At 33.7% G+C, this 14,690-nt stretch overlaps 3 protein-coding genes across 4 annotated transcripts; all 3 read right to left on the bottom strand.

Annotated features, from left to right (window-relative positions):
- Positions 1-1,815: 1,815 nt before the first annotated feature.
- LOC104739954 (plant intracellular Ras-group-related LRR protein 3) lies at positions 1,816-4,455 on the bottom strand. Its single transcript, XM_010460436.3, has 3 exons — positions 3,765-4,455; positions 2,742-2,908; positions 1,816-2,660 (listed from the first exon to the last, which is right to left on the bottom strand). Exons 1-3 carry the CDS (start codon positions 4,353-4,355, stop codon positions 2,027-2,029), a joined length of 1,392 nt encoding a protein of 463 aa, XP_010458738.2. The 5' UTR covers positions 4,356-4,455; the 3' UTR covers positions 1,816-2,026.
- A 2,567-nt stretch (positions 4,456-7,022) lies between these two features.
- On the bottom strand, positions 7,023-9,347 carry LOC104739953 (mitochondrial import receptor subunit TOM40-1-like). Of its 2 annotated transcripts, XR_015580595.1 has the most exons (6): positions 9,146-9,347; positions 8,650-8,725; positions 8,487-8,544; positions 8,286-8,388; positions 7,667-7,751; positions 7,023-7,338 (listed from the first exon to the last, which is right to left on the bottom strand). XR_015580595.1 is itself a non-coding variant. In XM_087485711.1 (4 exons), exons 1-4 carry the CDS (start codon positions 9,273-9,275, stop codon positions 8,329-8,331), a joined length of 324 nt encoding a protein of 107 aa, XP_087341837.1. In that variant the 5' UTR covers positions 9,276-9,347; the 3' UTR covers positions 8,090-8,328. The 2 variants fall into 2 exon arrangements, 1 of the variants encoding a protein (XP_087341837.1); XM_087485711.1 differs by lacking the exons at positions 7,023-7,338; positions 7,667-7,751 and having other exon boundaries at positions 8,090-8,388.
- A 1,854-nt stretch (positions 9,348-11,201) lies between these two features.
- Positions 11,202-14,344, bottom strand: LOC104739952 (protein DETOXIFICATION 31). Its single transcript, XM_010460433.2, has 8 exons — positions 13,906-14,344; positions 12,937-13,478; positions 12,750-12,836; positions 12,287-12,343; positions 11,939-12,177; positions 11,668-11,786; positions 11,475-11,561; positions 11,202-11,384 (listed from the first exon to the last, which is right to left on the bottom strand). The coding sequence occupies exons 1-8, from the start codon at positions 14,263-14,265 to the stop codon at positions 11,316-11,318; spliced, it is 1,560 nt and encodes a 519-aa protein (XP_010458735.1). The 5' UTR covers positions 14,266-14,344; the 3' UTR covers positions 11,202-11,315.
- Positions 14,345-14,690: the final 346 nt, after the last annotated feature.

Raw genomic sequence — 14,690 nt, 5'->3', positions numbered from 1 at the left:
CTATAAAGTACTTAGGTATAAATATGACAAGAGTATAGTGTAACTAATCACAAAAGTATGATTTGATAGATTTTTGAAGGAGCTACGCGGAGTAAATGGTGGGTCGAGAAAAAGGAGATTTTGTAACGACAAAGAAAGAGATTGTCAAAAATATCAAAACTCCAAAAATTCAATCAATCAATTTTTCTCCTTGAGAAACGGACTTTACATCTTCAACCTTTCTTGATCCTTCCAAGAACAATTAAATAATTAATCCATGCTAATATGTTACTATATCTAAAATGAGTTTAAATTTACTATATATAATTATTTTTTTCGTAAAATAACGATCGTTTCGCGACATTATATTGAATTCTAATTCAAATTCTGAGTTCCATCTATATAACCTTCTACTATATTTTACATAGTTTTTTTTTCGAGTTTAAAATATGTGATACAAAATAGGTTAGAAAACAAATCCCGTTAAAAGTGAGTGACCTTTTGGGACATCAGAAAAGATCATTCTCATCATTTTGCCCCCTATGATGTGGACCCTGCGCACCCATGCGTTACATAATTATTACTCTTTGATTTGACTATCTGCATTTTCTAAACTTTTATATTTATTTTATTGCTCAACTGATCAATAGTAGTATTTTTTTGCTTCTCATTATATACTAGTATAAAGAAATTTGGGCGAAATATCATTAAATGCATCCACACTCTCTGATGAGTAAAATGTATAATTTCCGATTGAAAACGAAACTTTCGAATTGTTGAAAAAATGGGTAACCAATCCCGATTTGACATGATTTTCTCTTAGTATGCGAATAAATACTTTAAAAAACGAGTTATAAACTTATAACAACACAACATAATTTGGCTTACGTAAACTTAGGCGGAGGTTCACTTTTAATTATTTAACGTCTGAGAACTTGATAAGTAACTGATGTTTAGTCTGAAAAGTAACTTAACCACTAGTTCATTTTGTCAATTAGTGTTAACATTATAAATATCATTGTTATTAAATAGTAAGTGCACGTTTCGTTTAGACAATCGAGAAGATATACCAAACTTATAACTGTTTGAAGAGTAACTACATTAGCGATGGGTCCTAGTCTATATAAACTTACGCATTGATTATGGAGCTAATTTTAAGCTTACTTTTTAAACAACACATTATTTTAAAAATAACTTTTAAAGGCTTTGTAAACTTTTAAAGGCTTTGTAAAACTGGTTATATAAATGTACTGTTATACAAGTGTTCTGTTATAATTAATTTAAAAAAAAATTGTTTAATTTGAATGTAAATATACGGTTTCTTCATTTATACCACAACTATTACGTTTGATAGGTTGTTTTTAAGTTGATGTGCTGTTTAGGAATAAAAAAAAAAGAGAGGAGAGGAGCAAATGATCTGCCAAACTGTGTGTGTGTGAGAGAGAGAGAGAGAGAGTAAGATCAGTACTTTTTTTTTGGTTCTGATCAGTTTGTCTCCTAATCTCTCTACCTCTATTATCATAGGGTCAGATTCATATGTATTGCATATACAATGTACACCCATTAAACCATTAGCAAACAAGAAAGTAGAAACTGGCAGATATTAAATGAGAACATACAAATTATCACTCCTAATTTGTCTCTTTATTATTATTGGTTCATTAATGTAGAAACCCTAGTCCCAAGATTCATCATTCCTTTTTTCTGTAACTAGATGTTCTTCAACAGCTTTTGTCTCACAAGTGTCTTTGTAATATACTGTATTTAATATTTTAAACGTACAGTGCATACGAATAATTCTATTTTATCAAAATGAATAGAAAATAAGATGTTTAGTTTGTATAGTGAATTTATAAGATTTTTTTTTTTCCATATATGGGTCACAAGATAAGAAAGGCACATTAAATAACGACTTCAACTTGGGCCTGAAAAGGGTTACGGGGAGCCCATTTAGTCAAACCAAAGTCAACACTCTACGGACTCTGTTAAAACAAAAACTAGAGGAAGTCATCAAAGAAACCTCAAGCCAACACCAAAAGTAAAATATTTAGAGTTGTTGATCCAGAAACGAGTCTTTCTTAGCTGCACCACTATGTGGTGTACCTCCTGAAAAAAGGCTAGTAACAATGGAGCTTCCCCATGAGAGCCAACCTGTTGCTCCTCCTTGTTGCTTCTCAGCTTCAATCACACTCCTCAGTTGCTCTTCCTCGACCATCTCTTCCCATCTCTTCCTCATGAACCCTCGAACCGATCCAACGCTTTGGTTAACTATCTTTTGTGGAGGAAACTCCAGTGGGTTCTGGTCCAAGTTCAGTTTCTCCAGCTTCTCTAGCCTGAAAAACGAGTCAGGCAAGACTCTGATCTGGTTGTTGCTGAGATCTAGCTCCCTTAGGTTAGCTAAATCAGAGATGGTGTCAGGAAGTTCAGTCAAGTCGCTGAAGTTGCTGCTCAAGTTCATGACTTCGAGGTTTGTGAGTCTCCCTATAGCGACTGGAAGGCCGTGGATTTGGTTCATGTGTGCATCTAGATACCTTAGAGAACGCATCTCGCATATGGAATTGGGGAAGAAACGGATTTTGTTCAGCTGGATCGATAGCCTCTCGAGATTGAGTAATCCGTATCCAATGTTTGCAGGCAAAGAAGTCAAGTTGTTGAAGCTTGCATCTAACTCGACTAATGACCTAAAATCACAAGAACATATCTCTCCTCAGAATTGGATAATAATATGCTAAAACATGAACAAAACGTATGAGCACAAAAACCTGCACTGCGCAATGCTTTCAGGGAGTGAAGTTAGCTTGTTCCCCGTCACATTTAAGATCCTCAGGTTAAGTAATAGCCCGATAGAGTCGGGAAGAGACCTGAGTGAGTTTGAAGATAAATCTAGCTCCTCTAGCTTCTCGAGTCCTGAGATTGTATCAGGTAGGAGCTGCAAAAAGAAAAAAACAGCTTTAATTACTACCAGAGACGACGCAAACACAATGACTCCAACCAAGATCTCTTCATTAGATTATCAATCACTTAAAGAAAAAGATTCACATACATCTAAGCCCTTAAAGATAGCAATTAGATCACCAGAATCATGAGTTATCTGCAATTCTTTATATGATCATCGACCAAATAGTTCCAATGACTAATCAAGCTTCACAGATACATCAAGATTCATAAACTAAAGCAAGTCACATTCCAAAGTTTCATGATTTTCACCCTTCACAGAACACAACCTCTACCAATCAGAGAACTAGTTTAGATTCATGAAGTCATTGAAGCTCTCATCGAGAGTATTCTTATGAGTTATGGCAAAAAGACCAAATTTTTCTGTAAAAAGAAAAAAACTGCTTTAGCTACTACCAGAGTCCAGAGACAACGCAAACAAAATGACTCCAACCAAGATCTCTTCATCAGATTATCAATCACTTAAAAATATAAAGCTTCACAGACATCTAAACGCTTAAAGATAGCAATTGGATCACCAGAATCAGGAGTTATCTGCAATCCTTTATATGATCGTCGACCAAATAGTTCTAAGCTTCACACATATATGAAGCTTCATAAGCTAAAGCCAGTCACATTCCAAATTCTAAAACGTAAGACATCGAAAGTTACATGATTTTTCCCCTAACAGAATACAACATCAATGAATCAGAGAATTCATTGAGATTCATGAGACCATGGAAGCTCTAATCGATATCATTCTAATGAGTTATGGCAAAAAGACCAATTTTTTCGAAACTAAACACACCAAGACTCATGTAGAAACGAATCAAAGTCTCGGGGGACAATACCTTGAGATCATTGCGAGAGAGATCCAGGGAAACCAAACCAACGATCTTCCCTAAAGCATCAGGAATAAGCTTAAGCTGACGATCAGAAAGATCAATCCTTTCAACGACTCCACCATCTTCAGCTCCCTTAATCACAGCTAAAACCTCCTCATTCACTTCATCCCCACCGTTCAACGACTCAACAGCCGAACCATAAACCCTACTAAGCTCCTCCTCCAAATCCCTCAAAAGCTTCTCGTATCCCTCGTGAACTTCCTCCAACTTGACAACCGTAGCGTAAACCTCTTCTTCCTTAGCCGCATCCTCCGGAGACAACGAATCGTTCTCTCGGATCGCAACGATCTTAGACCGAGCAACAGAGACAGCTGAAGGATCAGGCCGTGGACCGAGTGAGCCGAATACGAAAAGGGTCTGCGTGATTGTACTGGGAATCGAATCAATCAGCGTGGAGATTACATGAGGATTGGTGAGCAGAGGGTAACGATTCGCTAGAGATTGCTGAATCGTTTGAGATGGTGGTGCGTGTGAAGCGGGATCGGAATGGTGGAGTACGTAGGAGAGTAAAGGGAAGATCTCGAGATCATGATCCATGGTTCTACGAGATTGATGATGAGAGCTTATTGAGATCGAAGGTCTGATAGAAACAAAAACTTGAATAAGTGAAACAGAGTGAAGGAAGAATTGAATTAATAACATTAAAATTGGTAAGATATAATTTATTATAATTAATTAAAACCTTAAAAGATTATTACACAATGATTTATTTTTATAAAAGAAAAGTTGATTGAAAAAATCAGATAGAGATAACGATTTACTCTTTTTGTTGAATACACATATTTCCTAGGATAACACAATTTCCATGTGTTTAATTTATTCTATATTTCACTCATTGTGCTAGATTTTTATTATTTATTAGATTTTTTTATTTCTATTAAAATATTAGACCATAAACCAAATCCAGTAGAATTGAATTTTGGTTTAGTCGTTTAAAAACCGGAATTGGATTCGGATTCTTCTCATTCTTAATGGTCCGAGTTTTTTTTTTTTTTTTTTTTTTTTAACAAAGGTCCGAGCTTTCCTAAGGCGCCCTCGCTTAAAAAATCCTAGCGATTTTTACTTGACGCTATTTATATTTTAACCTATATATATATATATATGTAGCTATCATTAATGGCTATATAGGTGTTAGTAATAGTAGCATATTTTTAGATAATATTACTGATTGATTTGATTAATAAAATGATTAATACTTACTAAACTATATACAATAGTTAGTTTAATTAGAAACAAATATGCACCTACAAACTATTCCCTCTGTATCATAAAGATGATTTTCTAGGAGTTTCACACAAATTAAAAAAGTATTGAATGTTTAGCTATAAATATACTTTTTATTTATAAGACGGAAAATTCTTAGTTAATGTCAACCAATAGTAATTATTATCAACCATAGTAATTCATCAAAATTTAAATTCTTAGTTAATAATTTTTGAAAATTACAATTTCTTAACATTAATTAGTAAAAAGTTACGTAAAATCAATCTTTGTGATACAAATGTTTTTTTCTAAAAAATCATCTATTATGATATAGAGAGATTATATAAATATATAAGAGATTCCCTAAACTCTCCTCGTACTAGCTACATACATAGTTAATTTAATTAGGAAACAAGTATACAACTTTGTAAACAACTTTGTCGAGCCGAAGAAGGAAGAAAAGAAACAACCTTCGGCCGCCGAGCAGAAACATGTCGCCGCCGTGGAGAAAAACCTGCTGCTGTCGCCGCCGTGGAGAAACTTGCTGCTGCCGCCGCCGTGGAGAAACCTGCTGCTGCTGCCTGGAAAAAGCCGACGAAGTGGGTTTCGGCTTTGGCCCATAAATTTTTGATTTCAGTTAAATACCGATGCATTGTTAAAGATGTCATGCCATTTAATATGATCACACTACTCCAGTTCTATGAAAAATTAAAGATACTAATATTCCAATATGCGTTTGAGCATGTGGACACTTTATTTATATCTTTGTTTTACATAGTTTAATAATACTGTACAGTGCTATTAATAAATTTTTATTGTTTCTTTTTTCCAACAAGACTAATAGCTAAAAACTCATTACACAATACACATGATATTTCTATGGATAAATTTTCAATTGAGTTAACAAATTTAACACGCAATTGTGACATCTCAAAGCATTTTATGTTGAGATTATTACTCCTACTGTCTTACACAATGTCTTCCAATATCTCATCCTTTATTTTAATCCTACATAAATCATCCAAATTTTTATTTATTTTTTAATCATCCACATTTTCAGAAATATTTATACTTAAATCGTTGCTTCAGTACAAAAATGGAATTAAGTAAAATCACTTTTTCATATGGATTATCCAATTGTCATCATATTTTAAATTTTGTGCACATTTTGATTTCAGTTAAATGCCAATGCAATGCATTGTTAAAGATGTCATGCCATTTAATATGATCACACTACTCCACTTCTATGAAAAATTAAAGATACTAATATTCCAAAAGCAACTTGAAATAAAATAAAGCAAAATCGATCTTTGGGAGAAGAAAAGACAACCCTGGTTCAAGAATCCTTCACCCGGTATGTCATAGACCGGAATTGAATGTATGTTTTAGCCAAATTATGTTTGTTTGTGTATGAATTGGCCCCGACATCATCTATGGAGTTGATTGTTTAAGCAAACAAATAAACTAGGCTCTCTCTTTTTAGTCTTTAACTTAACAACCCATGTCTCGAAATATAATTGCAACAGACACATTTAACTTGATCAATGAATCAACTCCAGAGTATTACAAAAGTGCCCGTCTTGCTTCATAATCACTCAAGTACTATGGACTCTGCATGATAAGAGGAAGTTACAAATTGCAGCTCCATTTTGCAAAGATAATATATTGTTCTCAAATGACCAGACCTATAGTAGCTTAGGGCGGCGAGTATTTGACATTTATGTTCAATTGAGTTTTGCAGAATATAGATGAATGTTTTTTTTTCAAAACAAAGTTTCAGTTTCTTGGATCAAAATTCACAATGGGTAGACAATACAATGCGTATCCTGAGACAATGGGTAGACAATACAATGCGTATCCTGAGATAACTTATGGTTAAGAATATCCTGAGAACTGAAACTTTGTAAAAAAAACGCTATTTAACTCTTATACGTATCTTCTAAACATTTTCACACTCATATACATTACTTTTAAATTTTTATAGCTAGGTTTGGACTCTTTGATTTAATATATTATTCATTAAAATTTTACAAACTTGAGTGTAAAAAGACGGATTGTATAACGTATTACAAAATTCTACGACATGTATATATTTCTTTTATATACAAAGAATAACGTTGTATAAATGGCAAAAAATCCTACTGTATAAAATATGGCACTTTCTACGTATCGGGTTTGTAAGCTGTCCAATAAAGTGACTTAGAAGAAACATTACCATCTTATCAGTCTCGTATCTTGCAGCATAACCTACACCCGACTCTTGAGGCACATTGGTGCAAAAGACCTCACCACCCAAAGATAGACAGGGTGTCACACGCTGTATTGAAAAATTACTATCAATAACTAAACAACTTTTACAAAATAACGATCAATAATTAAAAGAACAACTTTTTACAGTAAACTATGAATAGTCTATTCTTTTTCTTTTGTATTTGTGAGCTAATTGTTATTGATTTGACGTATTATTGGCTGTTGCCATAATCTTTTTATAGACCAAGTACTTAATTTTTTCAGTTTTTGTGTATACAAAGAATTTGCAAATACTAATTACAGTACAAAAACAATTAATAATAGTGGCTAATGTCAGAAATCAAATTAGAAAGATTTGAAAAAGCTTAGAACAGAACTGTTAGTAGCAAATTTACCTGGATATATGTAGCTGCAGTTAGGTCATTGCTCCCGAGTTTAAATCGAGCTCTGTAGTTTAGAGCCTACAGATAGGAATGTGAACTGTTCATCACAAAAATAGCAAATCTTAAAACAGAGATAATTTCCTCACCATGTATTCTAAGCTGACTTTTGTCATGGACAAACGTGACTGATTTATTAGCTGGAAAAGAATATTGTAAGAAAACACATTTTGTCAAGCTAATATACACCATTGAATAACTACATTATCTCTAGTTACAACTAATGTTTAAGAAAGTGCTAGGTATTAAAGCAAGCATGTCTAGCTCCTACAACACCTAATCAGGGTCCGGAAGATGCTAGACGTTTACAATATAAAACATTATTTGATAGATAAAAATTACATATATAAATATCTTTTAGAAATATGAAAATAATAAATCGTAAAAAAAAATGGACTTTTTAACTCATATCAAATAATATATGAACGTTTATAACTATGTATATGAAGATAAAACTAACAAATTTTTAAATTTATGAAGTTAAAAGAAAACTAAAACGAGATCTATGGGCGGTCGAGGCAGCTGTTTAGACGTTGCCTGAGCGCCTAGCGCTGCAATCTGTTGAACCACTTACATTTGTATATGCCCTCACAGTCAACTTATCAGTTATAGCGCAGTTAGTATTTCACTGTCGCAGTTAGTCTACCATCAGTAGTAACACCTCCAGTAAGTGCCAGCTGCAACAAAAACACTCAGAACAAAAAAAAGAGAGTTCAATTAAACATTAATCCAATAACACAGATATTCTTTTGATATCCAAATAGTTTACTACTACCTTTGTGTTCAAGTAGTAGGCACTAAGTCCATAATATGTTCCTGGCGCCATCGTTGAACTGTTTGACACAAGAATAAACGGGCCTAACGAGAAGCACCAAATAAAAACAAGGAAAAGAAAAAAACTGTTTGCAAATATGACTGTAAACAAAAAACATAATCACCTGATATTAAACTTTCCATCAAAAAAGGCTGGGGAGTAGTTCAAATGTAAACTACTGAAATCACGGTTTAAAATATCTGCACAAAAATAAAACTGGTTACAACAATAGTTGACAAAATGACTTTTGTTGACTACCAAGAATTAAGACAGACTTTTGAATGCAAATCCGGATCAAATTGAACAATTTTAACCATACTAGATAGTTTCTACTGTATGAGTAAATCTTGTAGCCTAAAGTGCTCGAACTTGGCCAATACAAAACAACACAAGACTGCTAAATATCTCTAACACGACAATACAATGCACTCATGTATGAAGCCAGAGACGATCTCATCGGATATCTCCAACAATTTTTCGTTTTCCAACACATTACTACTGATCAAGAAACCCATAGATTGATGAGATATCTGGGGAATTCAATAAGTTACCGTACAGTGGAAAGCTAAAGAAAGAGAATATTAGAAGAAAATAAAAGATCGATAATATATATACTTAACTGTAAGCTTCTATATCGATATATTCATATCCAACAGGACAAGTGAGGTTCCGCGTTATCAACCTTCTCATAATGTTATCAACTTTCTCATCGGCTTGTTCCTTCATAGACGGTGGTATGAAATTTGCCATCGCTGCCGTTATTGTCTCGAGGGAGGACGAAGAACTAAAGGTTTTTTTTTTTTTTTGGGGGACGAGCCTCTTAATTGTGCTTCGGTCTTGCCAAAGTTTTGACATTATGTAGTTGTGCCAATGTTGGTTTACTCCGGTTCGGTCTTAGTTAGGTGTGGGAATTCCGCGTTTTTTATTCGGTTTGGGATGTTCTGTTCGATTTTAGATAGTTCGTTAAAGGATTTCTTTTCAGAATTTTCGACAAATACTTTTTTTGGTGTATCCTTTTTAAAAATACTCTTTTTATTTATTTATTTTTTAAAATATCCTTTTTAATCTAAAAATTATAAAGTTTTATATGGTTCACAAAATACTTTTAGATTATACCTCTAGAGTTGATCTAAATATTTATGAAGTTTTAAAATATATTACAAGATTTTTAAAAGATTTTTAAACAGTTTTTAAAAAGTATTTATACTGTATTTATAAAATATATAATAAACATTACACATATATAAAGGTAATTTGTGTATATATTTATAAGTTTACACACAAATTCTGAAAATTTGTTAATTTTTAACTTTTTTGTAAAATTTGAAAGAGGAGGTATTTTTGAAAAACGGTATTAGAAAAGGTCTCTATTTCTTTTTGGTCCAAATCAGTTGGGATAATTGAAATTGATTTATAGAGTTTTTAATTATATAGAATACTTTTCCTTCAACTATCTATTAAAAGTTAAAATTGAATTTTTAGTTTTAGGTTTTGAATGGTTAGTCCATACACTCCATACTAAACAATGCGTATTGATAATTTGGTATACTAAACTCGATGCTAGATTATGGAGCAATTTTAAAGCAGACAAAAAAATGTGGATAGATAATTATATTTTAGTATGAAGTTATTGGTCATTTCATGTCTACTTCATACTAACATATGTTTTATTGGTTTGAATTTGGTCCAAAGTATATTAAACAAATGTATGAATGGTAAAAAAATAGCGGATTAGTCCGGTTTTAGTTTGGTCTGGAGCATACCAACCAACCATTGAATGTCTTAATGAATTTTGGTTCAGCTTTTTGCAAACAGATTGTTTAGGTTCAATAAATATAAATCTATAACAATATTTGATTTTTTTTGTTATTTCGCATATAAACAAAACTAATATTTTTGAATTTATGTTTACATATTACGATTATTAATTTTTGGATGTTTCAAGTATTCATTGAGTTTTTGAATATTTCGATTATATTACTTTAGTTTTCGGTTTAGTATCGGTTTGGTCTAAATATGTATACAAAAAAAAATCCATCCGGATATGTTTAATTATCCAGTTTAACTTCGTAAAATTTTTTCCATACGATTAATTCAACTTTTTCGGTTCGTTTTAGCGGTGCTAATTTATTCTATATTTCACTCATTGTGCTAGATTTTTATTTTTTATTATCTTTTTATTTCTATTAAAATATCAGACCATAAACCAAATCCAGTAGAATTTAATTTCGGCTTTGGTCGGTTAAAAACGGGAACCGGATTCTTCTCGCTCTTTAATGGTCCGAGCTTTCTTCAGGCCCAATAGTAAGCCCGTTATTACTTGCCGCGTAAAAAAACCCTAGAGATTGATTACTTGACGCTATTCTTATTTTAAATTTTTAACCTAATTGATGATTTTATAAATGTCCCTTAATGTTTGTGTGGCTCTCAATACAGTATCTGATTTCACTTCTCAATGTTGAACTTGAATCTGCTATCATTATATGATCAGTTAGTTGATCATTTTCTTAGTTAGCTCTTCGATCGTTTGAAGGTTTGAACAAAGACTGATTTGGATGTGGGCAACTGGGCATGGGGTGTGTGAATGTAAAGAGATTACAATTCTCATTAAGATTTTTTTTATTAAGACTCGGCTCCAACTCTCAAAATAATTTGTCATTTTTTGACGACATAACAAGTTAAAAGCAATTTATTAGTAAAAGAGAACCAAATTTTCTTTTTAAGGTTAGGATACAAAAATGTGAATTGCAATTAAATCTCCTTAAACATATTTTGAAGTAACAATTCTGTTTAGCTCAAAAGATTCTCTTTCTCTGGTATTCCACCCCATTCTCTTATCCTTTCCTCTGCCATTGCAGCCTACGTAAAAATATAGATTAGAACAACAACTCTGGTGAGCGAGATCATCCAAGTCTGTTTATTCACTTTTATAAAGTTTTGGTTTCTTACCTCTTTGTCCCAATTGGTTTTGCAGATCATCCAAGTCAAGACTACGGATTGAACAAAAGTTCCCGTCATCATCCCCCACCAAATTCCCTGATCAATATATATAGGTTTCCACAACATCAAAAACTCCGGTCTTTCGTCTATCCCTAAAAAGTGTTTTATTTTTTTAATAAAAAAGGATGTGAATTTCCATTACCATTACTCCATATTCAAGCTTAAATCCCAACAATAGACCAAATGGGACTCCGAACAAGTAATAGCATGCTATGTTCACATACGCTACAACCGCTTGCCATCCCGCTCCCACAGCCACTCCTGCGTTATCAAAATTTATCATAATGCCACGTCAGATAAAACTTGATACAAACTACAACGTATGGCCATATGGCCCATATCTAATCGGTTTTGTAGTTGGAAATTTATGTACAACCATATAATATTTTGGAGTCCACTAAAACAAATATTACCAGACAAAACAGGTTGAATATTGTTGATGACGATGCAAAAGGCAAGCATTGGTGTGAGTTCTCTAACTACATTTCTAACTACTTCATCTTCCACAAACAAAACCGGGTACTCGTTGCGGAAGAATAGTAGGACGGCTGCTATTAACATCCCAATCGCTGTCGATAATATCACCGCCACAACTAGAGAAAACTTGGCCGTTCTTGGGTGGCTAGCTCCTAGCTCATTTGACACTCTCACACTGCCAACCAAAAAAAAAAAGCACTATTAGGCAGGTGTGAGATATGTAGATGTTGGAAAAAGTTTGTCTTCACACGTGTTGTGTGGGACGCATGCACGTGAGAATTTACCTTACAGCTGCGTTTGTCCCAATTGAAACCATAGCTGCCCATCCCAAAATGTTCATGCTTCATAATTTTTACACACCATCAAGAGAACAAACAAATAATTAGACCACATATGCAATGAAAAGTACTAAAATTTTGAATTTTACTTATGCATTATTGTAATTCCTAGCTATATTTTAATTTAGTGATTGATTAGCGTATGTGAGTGCATCATTTGATTAGTGCAGGCGCTAGCAACATTAGATCGATTATAAATCGTGTGAAATATTTAAATCGGCTATTTGGCCACAGAGACACAACAAATATAGACTACTACGCACGTTAGGACTACGCTTATTCAGAGAATCTCTATGATGTTAATTTAAACAAATGAATCAAATAACAAATCATGTAAACCTTACATGTCGTGAAGATATTATTTAATTAATTAGTTTAGATCTTAATTAAGAGATATAACCAGTTTTACCATATGGAGAGTGCAGCTACGGAGACTTCAGCATTCTTCAAATATCCAGCAAACAATACAAGTGCCATAAAATACCAAATCTCCAAACTACAAAGGTACAATAATTTTTATGTTTATTAAAATATGAATTAATGGGGTTGGATCAACTCGGCCCAAAATAACCGGAAAAAAAAGGGTTTGCACTCACCAGAGCATGACAGCAGAAGCCAAGGACAGTTTGACAAACCCCCACAAATTATGAAAAGCCTCCCACGTAAATCCAGACCAAGCCTCTCCACACGTACCATTAAAGATATACACAAGTTGTGCCACAACGATGAACCACCACGACGTGTTAAGCACTAAAGCTAAACCGGGAAGTCCCCAGTTGAGCCTACACATGACTAGCCACGTGAAGAAACTATGGAAAACGAGAACCACACCGGCGATTGCTGCCATGACCATGATCTTGCTTTGTGATTGCAAAAACTTTGCGGTTGGGAAGTTGACGGCGTAGGCGAAGATTTGTGGGATCATGTAGATGGAGAAAATTCCAGCCGCGGCCGAGATTGCAGCGGTTTGGCCTATGAAGGCTAAGATTGGAGCCGCAAAGATATAGAGTAGCGAAAGGAAGAGGGCGGTTACACCTAGAATAACCCACGAGCGTTGTAAGTAAACACCGAGCATTGATACTTTCCCTGCTCCAAACGCTTGTCCGCATAGCGTTTCCAACGCACTTCCCATTCCAAGCTAGAAATAATAACCGTGAGAAAATTTTAAAATTTGCATACAGATTACTGATATAGCATTCTCGTATTAAACTAGTTTTATAGTACGGCTAACGTACAACAAAATGATATTAAGGGTTTTATATAGATTGACACCATTTTCATCGTAAAGTTTATATATCGCATGTAGATTCTTAAAACTTCGAAATTATATATAAGAGATACAAAATTTTACATAATTATAAGGATACTAATACGCAACTTTAACTTATTGTAGTAACTATGTATATATATCACAATATTTGGAGGTTTTTTCAGCATATTTGCAGTAAATTCAATATTTTTTTGGTTCTTCAACATGCAAAAGATTTTTTTATATACTTTATACAAAACAAAATGGGAAAAATGTGATCAGGGAAGACATGTAAATGTAAAAACGTAGTGCGTACCATGATACCGAAGGAGAAGCCAGCGATGACGCTGTTCTCGATGGAGACGGCGGCTAGAGCGATGGTGCTAATATGTCCGGCGAAAACTTGAGTGACAGCTCCGAGAGAGTATTGGCTCATCGATGTGAAAATGGCAGGGCCTGCTAGTTTCCATAGCTTCTTAGACTCAATTCTAAACTCTCTGACAAAGTCTCCGACGTTGGAGATTGGAGGGATATCGACGGCAGTAGAGGAGAAGGAGACAAGAGAAGATGCTCTGCTCCCGACTCCAAGATAATCCATCAATGCTTTCTGGGTTGCCGGGTCGAGTTCTTCAGTTGACGACAGGATCGGATCCGTTAAGTCATTGTCTTTCTCCATTCTCCGACGACAAGAGAGATAAAGATAGAGATAGAGAGAGTGCTTAGAGTTAAGGAGAAGATTGAGGATCTTGCGATCTTTAGATATCAATGATTCATGACTTATATAGAAGTTTATAATTTCTTTTTTTTTCTTTACTTAAAATATATAGACACGAGGAAAAGTTTTAATATTTTTTAGTTCTCTATGGGTCTAAATATTAATTTAGATTCGTCTATATTTTCTTACATAATCGTTTTGCACACATGGATCAATCACGCCAGAGCCTAGTCAATAGATTTGTACATTTTAAAAAATATAGACCTAGGTTGGATATGTAGGAGTTTTTGGAAGAGTGGTAAAAGACAACTTCACACTTGAATTTTTTTAATTTTATTTTTATCAAACAGCTTTACACCAGTTGTTAATCCTTTGACTTAGTGTTT

This window comes from Camelina sativa, chromosome 14 (assembly GCF_030686135.1).
Source record: "Camelina sativa cultivar CO46 ecotype springtype chromosome 14, ASM3068613v1".
Lineage (NCBI taxonomy): Eukaryota > Viridiplantae > Streptophyta > Magnoliopsida > Brassicales > Brassicaceae > Camelina > Camelina sativa.
The sequence above is the reverse complement of the archived record's forward strand: the minus strand, read 5'-3'. Positions and strand labels throughout refer to the sequence as shown.

Coding starts and splice junctions, on each gene's coding strand:
- LOC104739954 (XM_010460436.3), bottom strand. CDS start 4,355: ATGGATCATGATCTCGAGATCTTCCCTTTACTCTCCTACGTACTCCAC. Junction 2,909..3,764: donor TCTCTCGCAATGATCTCAAG/GTATTGTCCCCC, acceptor TTCTTTTTGCAG/CTCCTACCTGATACAATCTC. Junction 2,661..2,741: donor GAAAGCATTGCGCAGTGCAG/GTTTTTGTGCTC, acceptor TTGTGATTTTAG/GTCATTAGTCGAGTTAGATG.
- LOC104739952 (XM_010460433.2), bottom strand. CDS start 14,265: ATGGAGAAAGACAATGACTTAACGGATCCGATCCTGTCGTCAACTGAA. Junction 13,479..13,905: donor GCTTCTCCTTCGGTATCATG/GTACGCACTACG, acceptor TATTATTTCTAG/CTTGGAATGGGAAGTGCGTT. Junction 12,178..12,286: donor GGGACAAACGCAGCTGTAAG/GTAAATTCTCAC, acceptor TTTGGTTGGCAG/TGTGAGAGTGTCAAATGAGC.
- LOC104739953 (XM_087485711.1), bottom strand. CDS start 9,275: ATGGCAAATTTCATACCACCGTCTATGAAGGAACAAGCCGATGAGAAA. Junction 8,726..9,145: donor TATCGATATAGAAGCTTACA/GTTAAGTATATA, acceptor ATTTTTGTGCAG/ATATTTTAAACCGTGATTTC. Junction 8,545..8,649: donor GATGGAAAGTTTAATATCAG/GTGATTATGTTT, acceptor TGTGTCAAACAG/TTCAACGATGGCGCCAGGAA.